At 40.7% G+C, this 20,705-nt stretch overlaps 1 protein-coding gene across 1 annotated transcript in view; it reads left to right on the plus strand.

The window, feature by feature from the left end:
* Positions 1 to 20,705, plus strand: part of LOC128743661 (uncharacterized) — an 88,653-nt gene that overhangs the window by 46,604 nt on the left and 21,344 nt on the right. The window contains exons 9-10 of the mRNA XM_053840280.1: positions 3,480 to 3,739; positions 17,701 to 17,796. Coding sequence (XP_053696255.1) covers positions 3,480 to 3,739; positions 17,701 to 17,796 — 356 coding nt within the window. The remainder of the gene's footprint in view (positions 1 to 3,479; positions 3,740 to 17,700; positions 17,797 to 20,705) is intronic.

Genomic DNA, 20,705 nt, shown 5'->3' on the forward strand with positions numbered 1-20,705 from the left:
CATTTGAAAACAATTTAACAAAATCAAGAACACAATAGCTTTCCTGCTACTTTACTGAAATTAAAGATTGTTTTTATTACCTATGGTTCCCCACGTTGAAGGGATTTTACCAATTCAATTCTATTTTATCAACAGCACATCTTTTCACTACACTTCTAATGAAACGACATCGGCAAGCATGCGTATTCATACAGAGTCGTATTATAACCGAACAGTACAGCTGTAGCACATTTTTCCAACACAGATATCAAATTCGCCGAGGTTTAATCGTCTCGCAGTAAAGAATTTGCGATCTGTTGGGACAACTAACTTGCGTCATTTTTTCTGGCACACTTCCCTAACACAGACATCAAATTGCACTAGATTTAATCACGTTCGTAAGAAATCTGTTGGCACGAGGGGTTTTGTCACTTTTTCTGGCGTACTTCCCAAGCAAGGACATCAAAATGGTCTAGGTTTAACTGTGGTGTTAAGAAATCTTGTTGAAATGAGGAGACTTTGTCACTTGTTTTGGCGTGCTTCCCAAGCACAGATATCAAATTGGTAGAGTAGGGCGGGGCATAAGTGCGATGTTTGAAGTTGTCATCAATTTTCGCGAGATATAAAGAAGGACAAAATATATTTTATTGTGATGCAGCTACTCAATGTCTTTACATTCAACTATGAATCATCTGGAATAATAGTGTTATTGAAAATAAATTCTTCATTCTTCTGATCAAGTGCCGATTCGCACTTTTACCCCACCTAGCGGGGCAAAAGTTCGAATACCGCGGGGCAAAAATGCGAAGCTCGAATCCATGAAATTAGCACAGCAGTAGCTAACAAAACCATATTATCGTCAATCTGTGGTATGTTTCGGTAAAAAATATTCTCCATTTACACCTTTCCTATTTTGCGCTGGTGTATTGCAGCCTCCGATAGATTGAAACCTTCCCAAACGTTTGTTTTCTGTTTCATCAGCGGAAAAACATTGTTTTCCATCGACCAACATTGTAGAGCACAGTTTTCTGCAGATCTTGCATTTCTAGTATATGTAATATAGTGCCAAAAGCTGTATATAAGCTGTACATTTTTGCCTCGTCCGTGAATCGCACCTTTACTCCACTAGGCGCTTGACGGGGTTTGATTAAATTATGGAAAAGCGAAATATATTTTGTAAACTCTTTTCACCGTATTTTCAAAACAGATATGCGAGTCATGTAAAACACTGCTACAAATTTTCAACAAGTAATATCCTCCTGTTGATATCGTATTACCCGTATAACAAAAAATTACATCAAAACCGCCCTAAAATAACATTTTCACATAACTCAGCAACTATGCTCCGTAAGCAACCAAAGTTTATGCGTTAGATTCAAGCTGTCAAAGTAGTCGCGCGACTACATGCCAATGTAGTTAATTTACTCGGAATCTGCACCGATAAATCATCAAATCGCATCCTTACTCTATAACAAAGGTAAAAATGAAGTTTCAACCACATTTATGGTTGTTTTACGCACAAACAGCAATTTCATTTCGTTTCAAACGGATATGTATGATTGAAATGAAAATATTTACATAGAAAACTCAATTTGACAATACTTTATTTTTAATTCAAAACTGTTATTTTCTTGATTCAAATAGAATTTCGTTTTGAAACAAAAATATTTTTAGGTTGTTATAAAAATTTCGTTTGAAACAAACTGGATTTTTTTCGCTCCGTGATAGAAACGAAACCTTTCCCCGAACAACCCCGTTAAGAATCGCGGCTATAACACTGACGGACGAACAGCATCGCGCGCAGTACCTTACAAGTCGCAAGGACTTGCATAGTGTCGTCGTCCCGTCAGTAAAATGAGTTATATTCTCGAAACATGAATCGAACTTTTACCCCGTCAAGAAATCGAACTTTTGCCCCGCTAGGCGCTTGACGGGGTTTGATTAAATTATGGAAAAGCAAAATATATTTTGTAAATTCTTCTTACCGCAATTTCAAGAGAGATATCTGAGTGATGTAAAACGCTGCTACAATTTGTCAATAACTAATATCCTCCTGTTGATATCGTATTTGCCGTACAACGAAATATTACATCAAAACCGTACTAAAATAACATTTACCCATAACTCAGTAACTATGATTCGTAAACAACAAATGTTTATGATAGATTTAAGCTGTCAAAGTACTCACCCATCCATGCCAATATAGTCAATTTACTCGGAATCCGCACTGATAAAACATTGAATCGCACTTTTACCCGCATCGCACTTTTACCCCTCCTTACTCTGTAGGTTTAAATCATCGCAAAGAATCTTCCAACCAATCACGTAGCGAGAATTCTGATAAAACATAGGTTCATTATTTTCAATTTTTCAATAGTTCAACATCAAGAATCCATACTTTTCTTCATTTGGGTCAATTCTTAGAAGATTTACCGATAGATTGGTGTAAGAATATTGAAAATCGATCGGAAAACCGCTGAGGTATTAGCGCTCAAAACCTTTCAATTTTCGTGACGCTCGCATTTTTCGATTTTTTGGAATGACACCCTATCTCAAAACTTGCCGTAAGACGTAGTCCTACGTCAATAAAAGATTCTAATTGCAATATCAATAATACAAAGAATGACACAAAAACTAAAAGCTAACATGAATCCCAAAACAATCGACTTTGGCCATCATTGAATTCTGAGTATGGCTTTGTGCAGACGAAAATAGCGGAACGGCATTAAAAAGTTCTGTTAAAAATCAATTATGTATACAGTTATCCTTTTCCACCGGCTTGCGGGACCTTATGGCGACCCGAATAGTTACTCTTCCGTGACTTACGATACGGAATCGAAGCGCGCTTTTGATCAGACAAATATAACTTCAATGGAATTATAAGCGAAACAAAACCGAAAGCTGAAGGAGGCGCCTTGTATATGGCGGTTTTTGCTTGATAAGTACCTGCCTACCCAGGATGGAACGCAACGCTTTAGCCAATTAGATAGAAAGACAGCCTTCTTCACTGTAATCCCGAGCCATTGAAAATGAAAACGGTTGATACAGATCAAAGAAACGGAGGCTGATTTTAATCTATTCAAAGTTGTGTCTTTTTAAGGAAACAAAACGTTCGAAATAATGACCGTTCGGAAGGCAGTTTAACGAGGGTTAGTTTTTTTCGTCATTGTCCTGACTTCTGACCTTTGTAGGCCGTAACAACTTGAATGGGAAAGTAATGACGGATTATTGCCATGACTTTCTGTTTTAGTTTACCCGGCCAGCAACCCTTCATCATTTTGACGAAAAAATAGATGGTGAATAACGGCAGGCTACTTGCTCGTTCAGTTTTTTTTCGCAAATTGAAGTATTTTGCTTAGTCATTTAACTATTACCTATTATCTTCTATGGTTAGAAAATAGCAAACCATGTCTAGATAAGGATCTAAGGATGATTCGGTTTAACTTAAGTAATATGCTTTTAATTAAACGTATTTTCTCTACTTCCCAACGTACCGCCAGGGCCTGTTCTGGGCGCTTGCTTGCATCTGGCTGATTTACGAGGACATCAAGATACCGCACCTGAAGGGAGAACCGTACCGCGGAAACTCGAGCTACGAATTCATCTATACAAATTACATTCCGACGGAATTTTTAATTAGCGGCATCGTTTCCGGCCTGCTCACGGTGATCAACGTAATTTGCATCTTTATTACCGCCATCATCGTGCTCAAGATCAAGGAAGTGGCAGCCCCGTACACCTCCAGTCCGGATTTGCGAAGGTAAATGACAAATTGTGGGTACTGAAGACTTGTTAATTTTGTACACACAGGGAGGCGCGTTTCCTGTCAATTTGTGGCGGTTGAAAAGTGTCCACAAAATGTTCCCAGCAAGGTTGGTAATTATAGTTCGGCAGGGTCGACTTAAAAATGCTTTCAGAGTGTGGCCCCAGGCGTGAAACCACCATAAAGTGAAATGACATCCTTATTTGTTTGAATTTGCAGGGATTCACATTTGATGTTTTTATTAATCTATCTCGTTCGTTGGGAGAAAAACGCTGCTTCTTAATCCAAATGAAGATAAACTATCTCCTCAAATTAAGTGTCCACTGCCATTTTGTTTTTGTTCAGTTTCTGGGAATATTTAAGGAACGCCACTGTAATGCATTTTTATATGATAACCAGGGGTACAAGTCTTTGTATTCTATTCTGTGATATTAAAAGCCCATGCAAAATGTTTTATAATCTTCTATTTGATACTTACGCTAGCTGACATGAGCACGATAGAAAATATCGCAAAAGAATCTCTTTTAATATGAACGGCAATGAAATATTTTATTTCAACAAAAATAAAACCCGACGATCCGACAATATCCCGTTCACCAGCGGGCAGCGTGAAGGTATGTTTTCTGCAATTCCTTTTTCGTTTAACTTTAAACTCAAAAATTGAGTCATCCGACATCAACATACGCGTTATTTGTAAAAATTCTTTTCCCGATTGTGAAATTTCGATTAACGCAAACGGCGAGATGTGAGTAAAATGGTTCGGTGAATGGCAGGCAAAGTCAAAACAATCGACCGGAAATGAATTTGAATCGAAAAATTAATTTCAACATATCACTTTTACCAGCCAGCAACCAGTTCCAGCGCGGTTTGCTGAGCCAGTCACGTGCACATCCATCGGATGCAATAACATAATGGAGCCAATTAATATATTCGGAAATGTCGGCAGCACTCGTAGTTTTATTGTTAATGGGAAATTGTACGATGGCTTAATTGTGTTTACTGCGAGCGTGAGGAAGGAGTTAATAGAACCCGTGGAAATTGGGAATTAGCAGACCGGAAAATTAATTCAAGTGTTGATTACTTTGGAGTTGATTTCGAGTCAATTGTGAATAACGCAGTTTTAAAAAATTTTCTTCTTGGCAGAATGGGTTAATTCCACTCTGTGGTCTATCAAATATACAATTTTCATACGATTTAGATTATTATAATCCAAGCCTAGATCACACACGCAAATGTTTTATTAATATGAACGTTTCCTGTCACAATAAGTCACAACTGAATATTTGGGAAGAGAGTTTTCTACATTCTATCTTAAAACGGACTGTGGGATATATGTTCAGTTGAAATGAAAATTTGTTATGTTTGCGGTTCTGCGGAAATTTGACAAATTATGAGTGTTATTAAAATGAAAAATTTAGAAGCGACCCAATTTTAGTATGGAATCGTCGAAACATGGTTGAAAATATTGCTTGGAAATATTTATAATGTGTGTATTTTGGAATGTGTAGCCAGCAAATGGCATCTTTTTATCTCCAAGACTGCGAAATTTGGCAGTAACGGCAACTTCGTTTTATGCCCATTCACCAAATGTACGGTGTTCCCGGCGGTCTTCGCGGCTTCAGTTTTTGCACGAGTTGAGTTTGGTAAACCAACATCCAATTTTTTTTCAAAAAGTCTTCAGAATGTGGATAGGACAGCTCCAATTTTTGAGCAGTTCCGTTGCAATTGAGTTTCAAACGTATCGTTGTGCGTGTTGAATCAGTATCTGAAAATTGCACAAATTTATACATCACGAATAGCACACTAGATACCGCGTGCGACAGACAGGGTCTAATGCGTATGGAAAACAACAACGAAACAGATTTCTCGGGTGTTTCTAGGACGTTGCTGAAAACAATTGCAGCATCAAAATGTATTCTCCAAAAAAACACGCGGATATTCATCTTTGCTATGGCGTCGCCAATTGTCCAGAAGGAGTATGATTGTAGATTTGCCGTCTGCATCGACTGCCTAATACAAGTGTGTAAACACAACAACACAACACCGCGTCGCTTCCGAAAAGGAACGTTGTTTTCAACGAGACTTCGAGCAAAGCAGCATCAGCAAGTGGCATTAGCACTGTATAGGATCCTGGAAAATTATTTCCAGAATCGTGTGCTATGCTACAACACGGAGGAGGGTCAGAAGTGCGTTACAATCACCGCAGGGGTTCCGCAAGGTTCCATACTGGGCCCGGTGTTGTGGAACGTCATGTATGACGTGGTGTTGAAGCTACAGTTCCCGGTAGGGGTGGTGATTGTCGGCTTTGCGGATCACATCACCTTGGAAGTCTACGGTGAATCTATCAGAGAGGTAGAGTTGACGGCTGCCCACTCTATAAGCATTGTTGAAGATTGGATGCGATCCAGGAAACTGGAGCAAGCGCATCATAAAACGAAGGTTATCGTGGTGAAAAACCGCAAGTCGGCACAGCAGGCAAATATCAGCGTCGGGGACTGCACTATTTCGTCAACGCGGTCCTTAAAACTCCTGGGAGTTATGATTGACGACAAGCTCAAGTTCGGGAGCTACCTCGACTATGCCTGCAAGAAGGCTTCCACAGCTATTCCGGCATTGTCTCGTATGATGTCTAACAGCTCTGCGGTATACGGCAGCAAGCGAAGGCTATTAGCTAACGTGGTCCAGTCCATACTCAGGTATGGCGGGCCGGTGTGGTCATCGGCGTTAGGTACCAAAAGTTATCTAGCCAAGCTGGAAAGCACCCATCGTCTCATGTGCTTAAGAGTGGCCAGCGCGTATCGCACAGTTTCACATGACGCAATCTGCATCTTAGCGGATATGATGCCTATTGTTATCATCATCAGCGAGGACGTAGAGTGCTTCAACCAACGGGGAACTAGAGGCATACGGAGTACCACAAGATCGGCCTCGATGACCACATGGCAGCGGGCATGGTCTAATTCCACAAAAGGCCGGTGGACACATCGACTTATCCCGGAACTATCCGGGTGGGTCATCAGGCGCCACGGCGAAATCAACTTCCACCTGACGCATATTCTGTCAGGGCATGGTTGTTTTAGACAGTATCTGCACAAGTTTGGGCATGCGGAGTCCCCCGCGTGTCCCGAATGCGTGGACGTTGAGGAAACTGCAGAACATGCTTTCTTCATATGCCCTCGTTTCGCGGGCGTGAGAAGCAACATGATGACAGTGAGCGGACAGGACACTACTCCGGATAACTTAGTCCAAAGGATGTGTTCTAGCTCGGACGTCTGGGGAGCGGTCAATGCGGCTGCTACCCTACCCAGATCGTACTTCAGCTACAAAACCGCTGGAAAGCCGATCAACGGCGAATAAACAGCCTGACTACCATAGTACAGTAGTTATCTAAGAGTGTGCGTTAAGCACAATAGCCCCTCCCTGAAGTAATACCGATAAGGTGGTGCCAGGAGGGATTGAGGCTGGAGATTCGAGTAGGGTTTTAGTGGGTCTGGAACCTCACGCCCAAGTAGGGGGGTTGGGATACTAAGCCCCACTCCCTGAGTTGTTTTCTCAGGTGTCTGAGAGCAGATTTCCCTACTCGTTAAAAAAAAGTGGCATTAGCGATTGACCATGAAATTTTACGTATTGTGAGAAACGATTCCAAGACAAGCAGGTTACGTCACAGCCCCGCGTCACACTGGAAGGTGTGGAGCGTTCTGAACCCGGTAAAAATGCATCCTTTCCACACTACAGGTTCAAGAGCTGCTGCCTGTGGATAAACCTATGCGGTTTGTATTTTACAGGATAAAGCAAGCAAAAGGGGACCTCAATTAATGAAGAACATTGTTGTTGCTGTTATTGTTTTTCATGTGCGTCGCACGCAGTGTGCTATGCATGATGTATGAATTCATGCAGTTGTCAGATACTAAGCAGTTACCTAACACAATACGTTTAAAATTAAATTTCAACTGCACGGAAAAAATCCGATTCCTATACCATGAATAAAATCATGAAAACATAAAGTTTGAATTGCTGCGAAATCATGACCGAACTGCCATATCAGGCACTACAAAATCAAGAATGATAATTCATGATCTTGCGTTGTGTTGTACCGCAAAAATATTGATATAATAATTATTATTTATGGTGTATTTTCATAAAACATAAGTTAGAATCATGAAACTATGAGTCATTTTGCTCATTTTGGAGATTGAATTTCTATCCGCGTAAAAGAGATAACCGTTTCACCCCTAAGAGCGGATTGTAGAACGATACCAGAGTAGATATATAAAATCAATCAACTTTATCACGCTTTTTTAGGAAAATAATTTTTATTTTGCACATTCGGGGGTTGGGCAGTGGTCCTTACCATTTTTGTAGGGGAACTGGGGGGAAAATGAACACCCTTAGCAATTTTGCCATTTTCTCCCCCAGGAACCAACCAAATGCTGATCGCACAATATGAATTGAAAGCTGGATTCATAGTCCACGTAACAATATATAAAGATATGTAAAGTTTAAATGTTTGTCATGAAAAATTCCTTTTTTTCGAAAGCGTCACATTCGAACCTGATTTTTTTCATGTGGGTAAAATGAACATGCAGTGAGGGCAAAATGAACATGTCATAGAAAACTAAAGTTAACATGCAGTTTGGATAAATTAAACATTATTTTACATTATCATTGTTCTACATAAGCTGTAGGTATTCAACAGGGCTGTTGGAATTAAAATGGGACTCCACAAAGTTAACATAATGTATCTTCGCCACGTTCATACAATGCTTGACAGGATTTTCCAGCACTCCGTCATTTTCCGTTATTTTTCGAGAGACTCGATCATTTTTGTTGCTTGAATTGTAATTATTTCGTAGCTGCTGATAAATGGAAAGTAAAACATCATGATACACACTTCATTTTGCCCCCATAGTGAGGTGTTCATTTTATCCCCAAAACACCAATTGTTTTCAAGTGTTTATTATTAACAAACAGTTGATAAAAATATTTGGAATTTTCGACAGATCCGTAGGATAGTGATAAGCAAACAACACTGAATGATACCAATAGTCGAAATTTAAGTTGTTTCGCCAAAATAGCTTATTTACTAATAGTGGAAATTACCATCCGCGTCAGATTTCTGCAAATATTTTTTACTTTTTCCATTTTTTTCACATTGGAAAGCTTATGATCACCACATATTGTTTCAAACAGCTTGAAATACTTCTAGGAGAAGATACCTATTGATCTGGAACAGATTTTAATCGGTTTACTGCGAATTTGGCTGCCTGTTCATTTTACCCCCCCTGTTCATTTTACCCACAGTTCCCCTATAGCTATATCGGGAGTCGGTTTTTTCCGGCGGCTCTATTATTCTGCAGCTGTCTGAATTCTCATAGGTTCTTTTCGAGAGTCGGATCCGGGACGCTGCGCGCTATTATCGTTTGTAGGCTCTCCTAGGTTAAGTTCCGTTCCACTTCTTTCTGTTATATTGCTATTGAGATGCCCATCGAAGAGCTGCTCCCAGCCAGTACCAACTCGTATATCAAAATACAAAAATTATCGTAAATATCTCCTAATAAACGCTGAATCGTAACTAATGCTTAATAAAGTGCGCCCAAGTTGATTTTCTGTCGTATACAATGACAGTAACTGACACACATACGATATTCAGCACAGAATCGTATAGCAGCACGGAGTGAGCCGGGCTTAATCGGATATTATCGTATATAATTACTTATATAGCTGAAACGCGTATATTTATTCCTCTCACGTATATCGCCTCCAAAATAGTACGAATATGCCAGTTTTGCCGCAACAAATACGATTTATTAGCATGTATATATGTACGTAATGCTGATTTTTAACTTTTTTATACATATAACAATGCTAGCTGGGCTTCCACCTGTCGACCACTTCTCGCTCGTTTGTGATCAGGTTTCTCTCGTAATCCCTACACATATCGGGCTTCGGTGTGTATCCTTTTCATAAAAGTTGCGCAGATCACTAGCACGGAACACCAGTTCTAGCTCTTCACGATCTCTATCCTCCTGATGGCGCTTATTACTGTTGGTTAAAATTCCAGGATGGTTAAAATTCTCCTTCGTAGCAATGTTTAGATATTTTTTTGCAAGCTTTGTTTTCTATAAGTGGTGAATGACCTTCTGGGTTAAAACCACTCTAATAAAAAAAGCTCTGTTTTCCTCTCTATCACATTGCCCGTCGAATCAGTCATTTTGTGCTGGGGATTTCGTCACCTAGCATCGCGGTTGTAATCTTACGCTGAGTGAATCCTGCTTCATCCGTCTCCGAGAATCGAAGCACATAGCTCCACAGCAGAAGATATCCAGGTAACCAATAAGCATTAACTTAAGCAGTAAATCAGCTGTTTATTAGCATCTTGCGCGTTTTATAATGCACGTTGCTGTTTATTAGCTTTTTGTTAACTGCATTTAATTGGCATCCAAAATTCCATTTAAATGCTTCTTATTTATTTATTTATTTATTAAGTCGACATCAACAGACTATAGTCCCAATGATGGATAAGTAACTTAATGTAATAACAATCACAGTCAAAAAATTACAATTACAAACACACAAAAAAAGTGTGGAAAAGTTGCGACGGATCACGTTTCACGTGACAAATTAAAACCAAAAGCGAATGCAATCCGACTGAAAACTCGCTGTATACCAGTCAATGAGCTGTTTCGTCCGTAGTTGGTGCGTTGAAAGAGTAGAATCAATATATATAGAATGCCAGTGTCGCTGCAGTGCTCGTGGTAAACATCACACATTTGAAAATTATGTATTTACATTGTATGCGCATATGTGTGAGTGATCGATTCGAAACGGGAATCTGATTGTCAAACTGAAAAGGCGACCCAATAAAAAATCCTTCTGCTTTTCCGTAAATCACGTAGGATAAATCACCCGATTTGGTCGTTTTGGGGTATTTCGTCGGCAGGAAAATTTTCTATTGGGCAATTTGACCATGTTGTTCCCGTTACCAAGACACGAATCAGCAACATGTTTGCCACCAAAATATCCATGAAACACCAGCGACACTGGCATTCTATATATGTTGATTATAGTGTTGAAAGGTACCCTCAGCATTGAGTTGTTCCGCAGTGCCCTGGGACGCACGTTTAGATCAATCGCCCCAAGAATAGCAGGACAACCAATTCTTCCCTGCTACGTGTCCACAGCAAACAGAGCTCTTGCGATGTTCCTTCGTGACTGTAGTGTCTTTAAGTGTATTAATCGACTTTCATAACTCGACAACTGGAACGGATTTCGCCATGGTAGACGACAGAACCGTACTCAAGAGTCGAACGGACGAGTGCACAGTATAATGCCTTGAGGCAATATACGTCAGTAAAGCTCTTAGCGAAGCGGAAAACGAATCCTAATGTTCTGGATGCCTTGTCCACAATATAAGAAATGTGCCGTTTAAACAAAAACTGGCTATCTAAAATAACGCCGAGATCCTTTACCTGGTCAACACGTTGGATTTCTGTACCGCGTAACTTGTAGTTAAAAATGACGGGTTCACTGATCCGGGCAAAAGAAATAATGGAACACTTCTCAGGATTGACGAGCATGCAGTTCAGATTGCACCAATTCGTAAAAGTCTCAAGCTCTTGTTGAAGACAAATTGTATCGTCCTTGGAATGTATCTTCAAGTACATCTTCAAATCGTCGACGAAGGATAAACGTGGACCTCTGGGTACATAGTTGACATCATTGAAGTACAATAGGAAGATTAACGGTCCCAAATGACTACCTTGTGGGATTCCAGATGAGGCCGGAAACGCATTTGATTGAAAACCTGCAACCGTTGCAATCAGTTGGAGACCTACGAGGTACGAACTGAACCAACGCAACATACTGCCGCTGATACCGAATCTTTCCAATTTAGCAATCGCGATAGCATGATTGATTTTGTCAAACACCGCAGACAAATTTCGGCAACATCGATGATTTTAACGTTGATGCTGCTCGAGAGATCATTTCTTCGTCGATGTTGAGCGTACACAGAGTATTCATAGTCACTAGCGGAATATTGCAAGTAGCTTGGGAGATTTGTTCATCCGGGATGATTTCGTCGCAAAAGGTTCTGGCGAATTTATCGGCAAAGAGCTGGCAGACATACTGGGGCTCCGAAGCAACCTGTCCATTGAGGATCATAGTTGATGGAAGACCCGATTCCTTGCGCTGATCGCTAACATACTTCAAGAACGTTTTTGGTTTCACTTTCAGATTGCGCTGGATTCTCTGCAGGTGTCGTCTAAAGCTGTCTGACTGGTTCTTTTGTATACAGTGTTTAACTTTATGTATTGATCACGCATTGACCGGGTACGAAACTTGGAATATATCCAAAGTGCAGCCCTTTTTTCAGTCTTCAACATGCGAAGCTCGCGGGTCAATCAGGGCTTGCTGTTTGACGAATGTACTACCTTTGGGTACGTGACGATCGTTTGCGTGCACAATTATGTGCGAAAGAGTCAAGGCGGCGTTGTCGGCATCGTTTCCGTCGAGAACATCAAACCAGTTGATAGTGGCGAAGAATTCGGCAATGCTTCGGTGATCAGCTTTTCGAAAGTCATACGAAACAGAGGGGATAGTTTTCGTTAGATTCGAGTGGTAATTGCTGAGGGTAAGCACTAGTGGAGGGTGATGCCTCACTTGCTTAACTAGTGGCGACGGAGCGAGCGAAACCACTGGAGCAACATCCTGTGCGCTGGTGAAGCAGAAATTCAGACAGAGAATGTTCTCGTTGGTCACGTGTTTGATCTGTCGCAAAATGACAGAACTGTAGTAGTCTATAAGCCGTAATGCTGCACTGTGCACAGTGGAGTGATTGGGATCCGGATGGAGAAAATCATTACTGGATGGTTGCCATAAAAGTCCTGGTAGGTTCAAATCACCGATAATAATGAGCTCGTCGGTTGCTGTTGCCTAATCGATCACTGACATTACCGAGCGGGAGTGAACGTCGATCAGCCCTTCGTCTCGAACTCGATCGGGGGGAATGTAAATTCCACTCAGAAACAACCTGCAGTTAGTGAACTCGATACACACCAACACTAGCTCAATACTGCTCCATTGATCATTTTCGATCAGTTTTGCTTTCAGTCTCTGATTAACCGCGACAAGCACGCCACCGCCCATTAACTTCCGACTATTTCTGGGCCCACGGTCGCATCGAAAAACTTCATATTCAGGACCAAACACCTGACACGAGAGAGTTCGAGAATCGAGCCAGGTTTCGGTTAGAACAATGAAATCGTAGTCGTAGCAGCCATCAGATGCAGCCAGGAGTTACTCGTTCACGTCGCAGTTCATCCCTCCAGCTTTTTGGTTGTAGATGAGCATATCGTCATTGGCATCACCGCACGCAAGGTCCGGCCTTGATTGCATATTGGACAACCTAAAAATCGGAGTATTAGGTACCGGAAGTTCATTACTTGAGTTGCAAGCGTACTCGCCTGAAGCTACGGATTGGAAGACTCCTACACCACAACCAACCGCAGGACCGGGCCGACTGTGAAAAGCGCAGGCTGCAATTAGCTCGACTGGGTTGGGAAGGCCGGGAGCTTCCATGGTGCTGTCCAGAGTGCGGCCCGGTTATATAGTAGGACGAAGAGGATGCTCGTTGCGATCAGGATCCACTAATTGTTTATTGTACGGACTTGTAGACGGAACGAAGCTAAAAATTTTGAATTCATCGACGAGAGAAAAGTTTGTATACTTGCCTGGAAGTACAGGCTGGGAGACTCCTTCCAAGCCACCGTGAACAGGACCAGGACGACTGAGATGGCAGCAATCACATAAACAAGCGTTGTTTGTAAAGATAACTGAGGAACAAGACGAGGTTGTTACGGGGTCAGAAGGAGCTCCTATTTGTAGTGAATATCAGGGACGTGGTGGAATTTGATGTATGAATTATAAAACGTCTTCACTCATTAATTTAAAGATATGATGAAAATGATAAATTTATACGTTAGCCCTGCTCAAACGCTAACTAATTTAGACGTTATGTAAGGCAACTATGAAAAGAATTCTTTGACGTGTGGGAAACATATCCCGTAAGGTCGAGGAACATTAGAAAAATGAGAGAGATCATTCTGTGTGCGATTTTTGAGAAGAACAGATGTGTGGTTCTACATCTGGATACGACACCTAGGTCAAAGTGGATTGGACACACCTTCAGGAAATGAGCGAGGTCTGCAGAGAAGCACTCGACTGGAATCTCCAAGGACAGCGTAGAAGAGGCAGACCTAGACGCCTATACCTACGCAGCTTAGCCGACGACATCAGGGCTGTAGGCGAGAACCTGTCCTGGCGATAGATAAAAGCCATGGCGGGTAACCGTCAGCCGTGGAGATCTCTGATATTCACTACACCATTATGCCTCGTTGCGTGCGTCCTGGCAAACCAGTAGTTCTTCTACTTCGATGCTCGGCAAACTCGTAGCTGATGGAGTTGTCGTTCCAGGGGATAGACTGACCACCCTCCTCGGTAAGTTTTTTGCGCGATTGTCTTTGAATTGCCGAAACCGGATATGCTCGGTAATTCTTGTCGGTAATCAGTTGCAAATAAGCATTTTCAGCACTATAAGAGGATTAGCAGTAAAGTAGCCAAATATTTTTCCAAAGTAGTTTTCAAGTAGCATTTAAGATGCCTTAAGTGCTTATTGGCTTGCACTTGAATGGCGTTGGTAATGCTTATTGGTTACCTGGATAGGACTCCCTCGAGTAGCCACGCATAGTTCACGACAACTTGCGAGTTGTCTAATTGCGGAATGTTTAACCAACGAGAGTAGCTTTGTTGCGAGGTATATATTGTCGATAGTTTTGACGTCATTTTCCAGAATTTTTAATTTTGAGTGATGATAACTCTTGAACGCATGGACAGAATATTGTTATGTGTTCTGAGCACTAAATGCGGAGGCCACCTTTAGTTGCATGAGACAGTTAAATTAGTTTTAATTCAGAGCCGGAGATTGGGGGAAAATATCTACAGTTGTTTGTTAGTTAAATTTTTCTTTCTTTAAAGAACATTTTTTCTTCTTTAAAGTTTCATTAGATTCTGAGATTGCACATATCTTAAATCGCGGCACAGCCTTGGGCTTAAACGTCTTTCCAAGACTTGACCGTTCAGATTTCGTGGTCGGCCGTTAGAGTACAGGACAGTTACGGGGCTAGTGCAAAATTCCTACTGACTCTATCTAATAGCACCGCCTAGTGGGACGAGCATCGTACTTCGAAGCTAACTGGGCGGTAAATCATGGCAAATTTTTCTGTAATAGTTTATTAAGTAATAAATCGAGATTTTACGTTCCATTGTTACAAAAAAAAAAGGAAAAAGCTATACCAGCTCCGCGCGTATACCAGACAAACATGTTCTGTTCGCGTTCTGATTCCTAGCGTGATATTCAGCTGATTCAGCTCCTATCGAAAGCATCATTTATTAAAAAATTCCATATGCACACAGTTTCAACAAAAGCAACGAGTTATACACGTTTCTACAGTAGCAGGTTCATCGAAAAGTAGGTATACAAAAAAAAATGCAACATTACTAGTTGTTAAATTAGCGGTGCATATAAGTAAAGCAAAAGTTCCGGAACATTTTTCCCATGCTTTTCCAATGAATCTCCTCACGGTAGACGATATTCAAACGAACAGAACCAGACAGTCAAGTTTCGTTTGCAGCGCAGACGATGAGTACGCAAAGTAGATTTAACAAAGAGCGCTCGTAATATCAAAAACGCCGTTTAAAATTAGATCAACGTACAAAATAACTTCTCTCTGCCTCTATGGCGCAGACCTTCGCTAATATGATCAATCATAATTTCTTCGGAAACTCTTCAAAGTATGCGAAAGCTGCTTGCGAAACAATGTTGCAGTACTCGGAGTTAAATAGGATAAGGTACGATTTGCGAGGGTTGGCTGCCGGGAACGTTCGCAAACCATATTAGCAGCGTCATGGAAAGGTAAATTGTGCCTGCGGATGATGGCACGATCCGCGAAATTGCGCACTCGGCAAAGCTCGCAAAAAAAGCGAACAAAATTGGTAGAAATTCAAATGCTTCTCCTGCCGGTGGTGCTTTTCGGTTGAGAAAGATGATCGGCGTTTATTTAAAGGTTAGTTAAGGAAACACACGAATAATGTTTTGTTTATATAGTACGAAATAATCTGTATAAGTGTCATTCAGAATACCACATGACTGGGCACAAACTGATGTCACCTCAACTCAATTCAATAAAATATGATTGGTCTTGCTACCGCAACCCATGCTTTATTACTGTGCCATAAACACCTTTGGTGAAATCCTCGGTATACAAGCTGTAATAGAAGTTTACCACCAACGAAATTCATCTGTCAGTTCGTTTTAATCAGTGGTGTGCCCCTACGGAATTACTTCTCCTCCCTTATTTGGTGCCACAAATTAGAGCAACTTTGCGTAAAGTAACGACCACCAACTGCGCCTCTTTCATCTTTCGCCATCCGATTAGAGCTTCCGCCATGGCAACTCAAACTAAGAAGGTAACCAGAGCGGGCGCATACTTTCAGTCCAATTCTCGAAACCACAGTTCCGCATCAAATCACCGAGTTTCCTGTCGGCATCAACACAGCCCGGAAAACGTAACCGGTTGGACGGATTTAAATTCCTAAAATATTCCTTTCATTTCGTTGTCAACTGAAGCGAAATCTCATTCCGACCAGAATCGAGTCAGATTTCAAGCTTTAGCCGTCAGTCAGTGAGACCAAAGAGCTGTTAATCAAGAAATGAGTTTTTGGTGTAGCTTCCATCCACCTGAAAAAACACATTCTGTTCCGAATGCCCGGTACCCGTGTCAACTGTTGCTGTTGCTATAAATTTTGAAAACTTTTGTCTCCCGATCGAAACGATGAACTGAAAGTCACTGCAAGGGGTGCTGCTCGTAGCTTGGACTACCAATCTGACGAATAATTTATTATTCATTTTGTGGTTAAATTTTGCGTTGTGTATAAATGTATAAAATTGTTGTTAATTGTTTTTTCCCCAGCATTATGCATGATTTTAATTGTTTTTGATTGAAAAGCTTAAAGGTTTGGCCAGCAGCCAAGAGAAATAAGAGTGCTTCCATTATCATGAGATTTTCTACGAATGCACAACTATAGGTTACTCGAACCAAATTTGTTTTTTTTCTTGAAATTTCCCGAAACAGAGGATGCTACTTTCACATTCGAATTTGAAAAAAAAATCGTTCCTTATGACTTGTATCACAGTCGTCACACTCGGTATTTCCTTCCCAAGAGGAGATCCTTCTTGTAAAGACGAAAAAATCATTTTTCTCAACGCCTGTCATGTTTCGACTGGCAATAGTCGCCGCCGGCGCCACCAGTGCGAATCCATTTAGCCCCAGGTGTTGGCGTCATAAAATCCTCTGCTGCCAGTCGTCAGCTGAGACACAACAAGATGGTATTTTCATGTATATGGGCTCGAATCAAATTGCGGAGGCATCCACAGCACAGACCGAAGGTCATATCTACTAAAGTTTGCACACCCGGGGTGAATATAAATGTCTGGCTCCGTTTGTTCCGATCCTTTTCATGGCGAATCTGCCGATGGGATATCGATTTATTGAAATAATATTTCAATACGGTATTCTTATTGAACCATAAACCACCAGCCAGTGCTCCCTTTCTACTGTCCAATCATTTTGCATTTTCGCTGCCAACTTCAGTTGGGCTTCGGAAACAGGAAACGGGAATGAAAAATACCTGTTGATCGTTTTCCACTGCTGCAGTGTTTTCTTCTTTTCTTTGCATCATCGCACGTTGAAGCAGCAGACGGCAACTGACAAACAATCATTCGAAGAAAATATGTGTGGGTGGGTGCGCGGCAACGTTAGATATGGCCCAGAAAGTGTCCTATTTTTCTGTACACTGTGCTGCTCAATCATTCAAGCTATTTTTTATGCTTTTCATTGTAGATTCTGGGAGACGGACATAAGAACAGCACGGACGGCGAACCGGACTACTATCCGAAGGAAGCAAACCGGAGCTGGTGAAGCGGATATTATATCGACGTGAGTATGCACGGATTTTATTGTTTATTTATCCAGGGAAATATAATGATTCGATTAGCTATGCGTAGGAAGTACCTCGGCGAATGTTTGCTCATATCTATCAGCCTTTGCAATAAGGGACAATGTTTGTTTCCGGGAACTGTTTTTCTCTGGTATTGTGCAATACGTTCACTTATCAATCTTCTGCATAACGTAATGCGACAATAAATACAAAACATCCATCTCGGAAAAAAAATATAGGGGAATGTTGAATCGATTTATATTACTTCAGGCACCATGCGTGTGCAGAATCATTATCAGTGACTGCCAATGTTTTATAGTTTTTTTTTCAAACGTACGGTTTCGCGTAAATTAAACCCAGGTAATAAAACGCGTAAATTTTGAAATTAGCATAAAAATTGACAGACTAGAAATTTTATTATTTACAAGCCATCATAATTTTATATGCTATTAAAGTGAACCATTTCAAAAAAGGTAAATTAATATTAAGAGGTCCAAAATTTGGGTTAGGCGTAATTTTCATGCAATATGCTAAGCTCTATAATAAGCTCTATATCTAAACTTATACATAACCTTTTCGAATTTAGCTTAGTTGAGACGGAACGGCCAAATCGGAGTACAAAGAGCAGAAGAGTCCATAATTAGATAAGATAGCATAAAGCAATCAACCGCCATATTGGTTTTGAAATGACGTCCGTCTCAAGCATCGATTTAAACAAGCAATCGCAATTGAGCAAAATAAGCAACATGCTCCTTAAAATATTTACCATGAGATCAGCGCTTTCATGCATTACAAGTTGTACGCTATAGCGTTTCAAAACACATTTAAGGTTCGTGTCGTTCGACACAATTTTCACGTCAAAATCAAAAGGTAAGGGGACGGGACACGAGTTAAATGGATATTAGGCATACGAACGCAAGGTATAATAGATATTCAGAAGGATGGAAGTCATACTGCCAAAAGACACAATGGACGAGAAACCGAATGTAACGGGTGGCAACTAAAATTTTGGAATTTATTTCTCAAGCTGTCAAAAAAGACAAAGATGCATGAAGAAGATCTGATTTACCGAAATTAAAGATACATTATTTATTGTTGAAAAAAATTAGTGTACATTTGAAAACGGTCCGTAATATGGTGTTCGGCGAAGCTTTCGTTTGACGTCGATACAGGAGCGTTGTACGGCCGTCAGGTCAACTTTGCGAATGCATCTCTTGATTCTACCAATCAACTGTTGGCAATTCGTAACTCTCCAGTTATTTTTGTACGCCAAGGAACTCAAAATCCCGAAAAAATCTTCGATTGGGCGCACTGAGACAGATTTTTCGGGTTGTGGTTTTTGGGTACAAATGGGATCGAATGGGTATTCTGAAGTGTTTGTGTTTTTTTGGCGTAATGCGATGATGCTCTGTCCGGCCAAAACACGTATTGTCCATCCGCATGCTGTTTTTGTAGAAACGTGATCAAAATTTTCTTCAAACATTCGTCATCTTAATTGATAGCCAAACCAGAGGGCTTGTTGTCGAAGAAACGAGAAAGAGAACGATGTCCTCCTGCGTCCATAATTTTGGCTGGTCTTCCACTACCTTGCTTGCGAATAATTGTTGGGCATCTTAGGATATGGTAAACAGTCGAAGCCGCAACATATTTGCTTTTTAAATGTTGTACCGTATACTTTTTGCCGAGATTTCTGTTGCAGTTCGTAGAAGTGTACAACACGCTCCCGACATGCTTCTTGTTTCGACACCATTTTTCGCAAAACTGGGCAAGCATAAACAAAACAAAAAATATTAACAAAAAGGAGAGAGAGAGAGCTAACACATACATACTCTCATTTCTCTCTGAGCTCGTTTGTTGTTGAGTATAAGGACTGCGAAAAAATTCCAAAATTTTACTTGCCACCCGTTACAAGGGGTTAATTAGACCTGAGGTCGAATATGAGTCCAGGTGGTATTAAACATCGCGCTTCTTGTTGTTCATTAGTTACTTCTCACTACACTCAAGTCGCTTTTTACGCGCAGGATACGTCCCGTGTAAATCAAAACCGCGTAAATTCCGAAAAACGCGTAAAAAAAAACCGCGTAAATTCCAAAAACCGCGTAAAAACCGCGTAAATTCCGAAAACCGCGTGAATTCCGAAAACCGCGTAAAAATAGTCGCATTAAAAACCGCGTAAAAAGCGACTTCAGTGTATTTATTACTCACTACCCTCAACCCACTACCTGTTACTCACTAATCACTACTCATTACTCACTACTCACTACTCATTGCTCACTACTCACTGCTTACTTACGCACTAAGCCTTACTCACTACTCATAACATAAAACCGCTAATAAAACTATGAGCTCCACCAGAACTTTGATGACCGCTATAAAACTGCTTTCTGACCAAGTGGCCCACTCCTCAGAATGTTTTCATAACCGCTATAAGAATCAGGTTATAAGCTCAAGTAGTCGTATCACGCTCTGCTGAAAGCAGCAATAAAACCGGTTAAGCTTTCGCTGCTTGACAGCCATCGACATAATTTGAAAAAGCTTTTCGCTGTTCGCTTTTCTGGCAAAAACTAAATAAGTTCACTAGCTTTGCCAACTTGAAAATATATCCGTGAGCAGAAAAGTTTAGGTTTTACTGACATATCATTCTGAACGATTTGGTTTATAGCGACCAGAATAAAATGTCCCATAGAATATTTATTAAATTTTAAGCAATTTCATTGGTTTGCAGCATGTGCGCATTTAATTCCATCGTGCATATTGATATGATAGGTCGATAAAATCAGCGGGCCACTGAAATTTTGCAATTTTCGAAAACTGGTTGTTTTAAAAAATCGAAAATATTCAGTTAGTCAATCTCAATTTCTAGCAAAATCATTTTAGTTGCTTCCTTTGACAGGAAAACCGATTGATA

This window comes from Sabethes cyaneus, chromosome 3 (assembly GCF_943734655.1).
Source record: "Sabethes cyaneus chromosome 3, idSabCyanKW18_F2, whole genome shotgun sequence".
NCBI classification, from domain to species: domain Eukaryota; kingdom Metazoa; phylum Arthropoda; class Insecta; order Diptera; family Culicidae; genus Sabethes; species Sabethes cyaneus.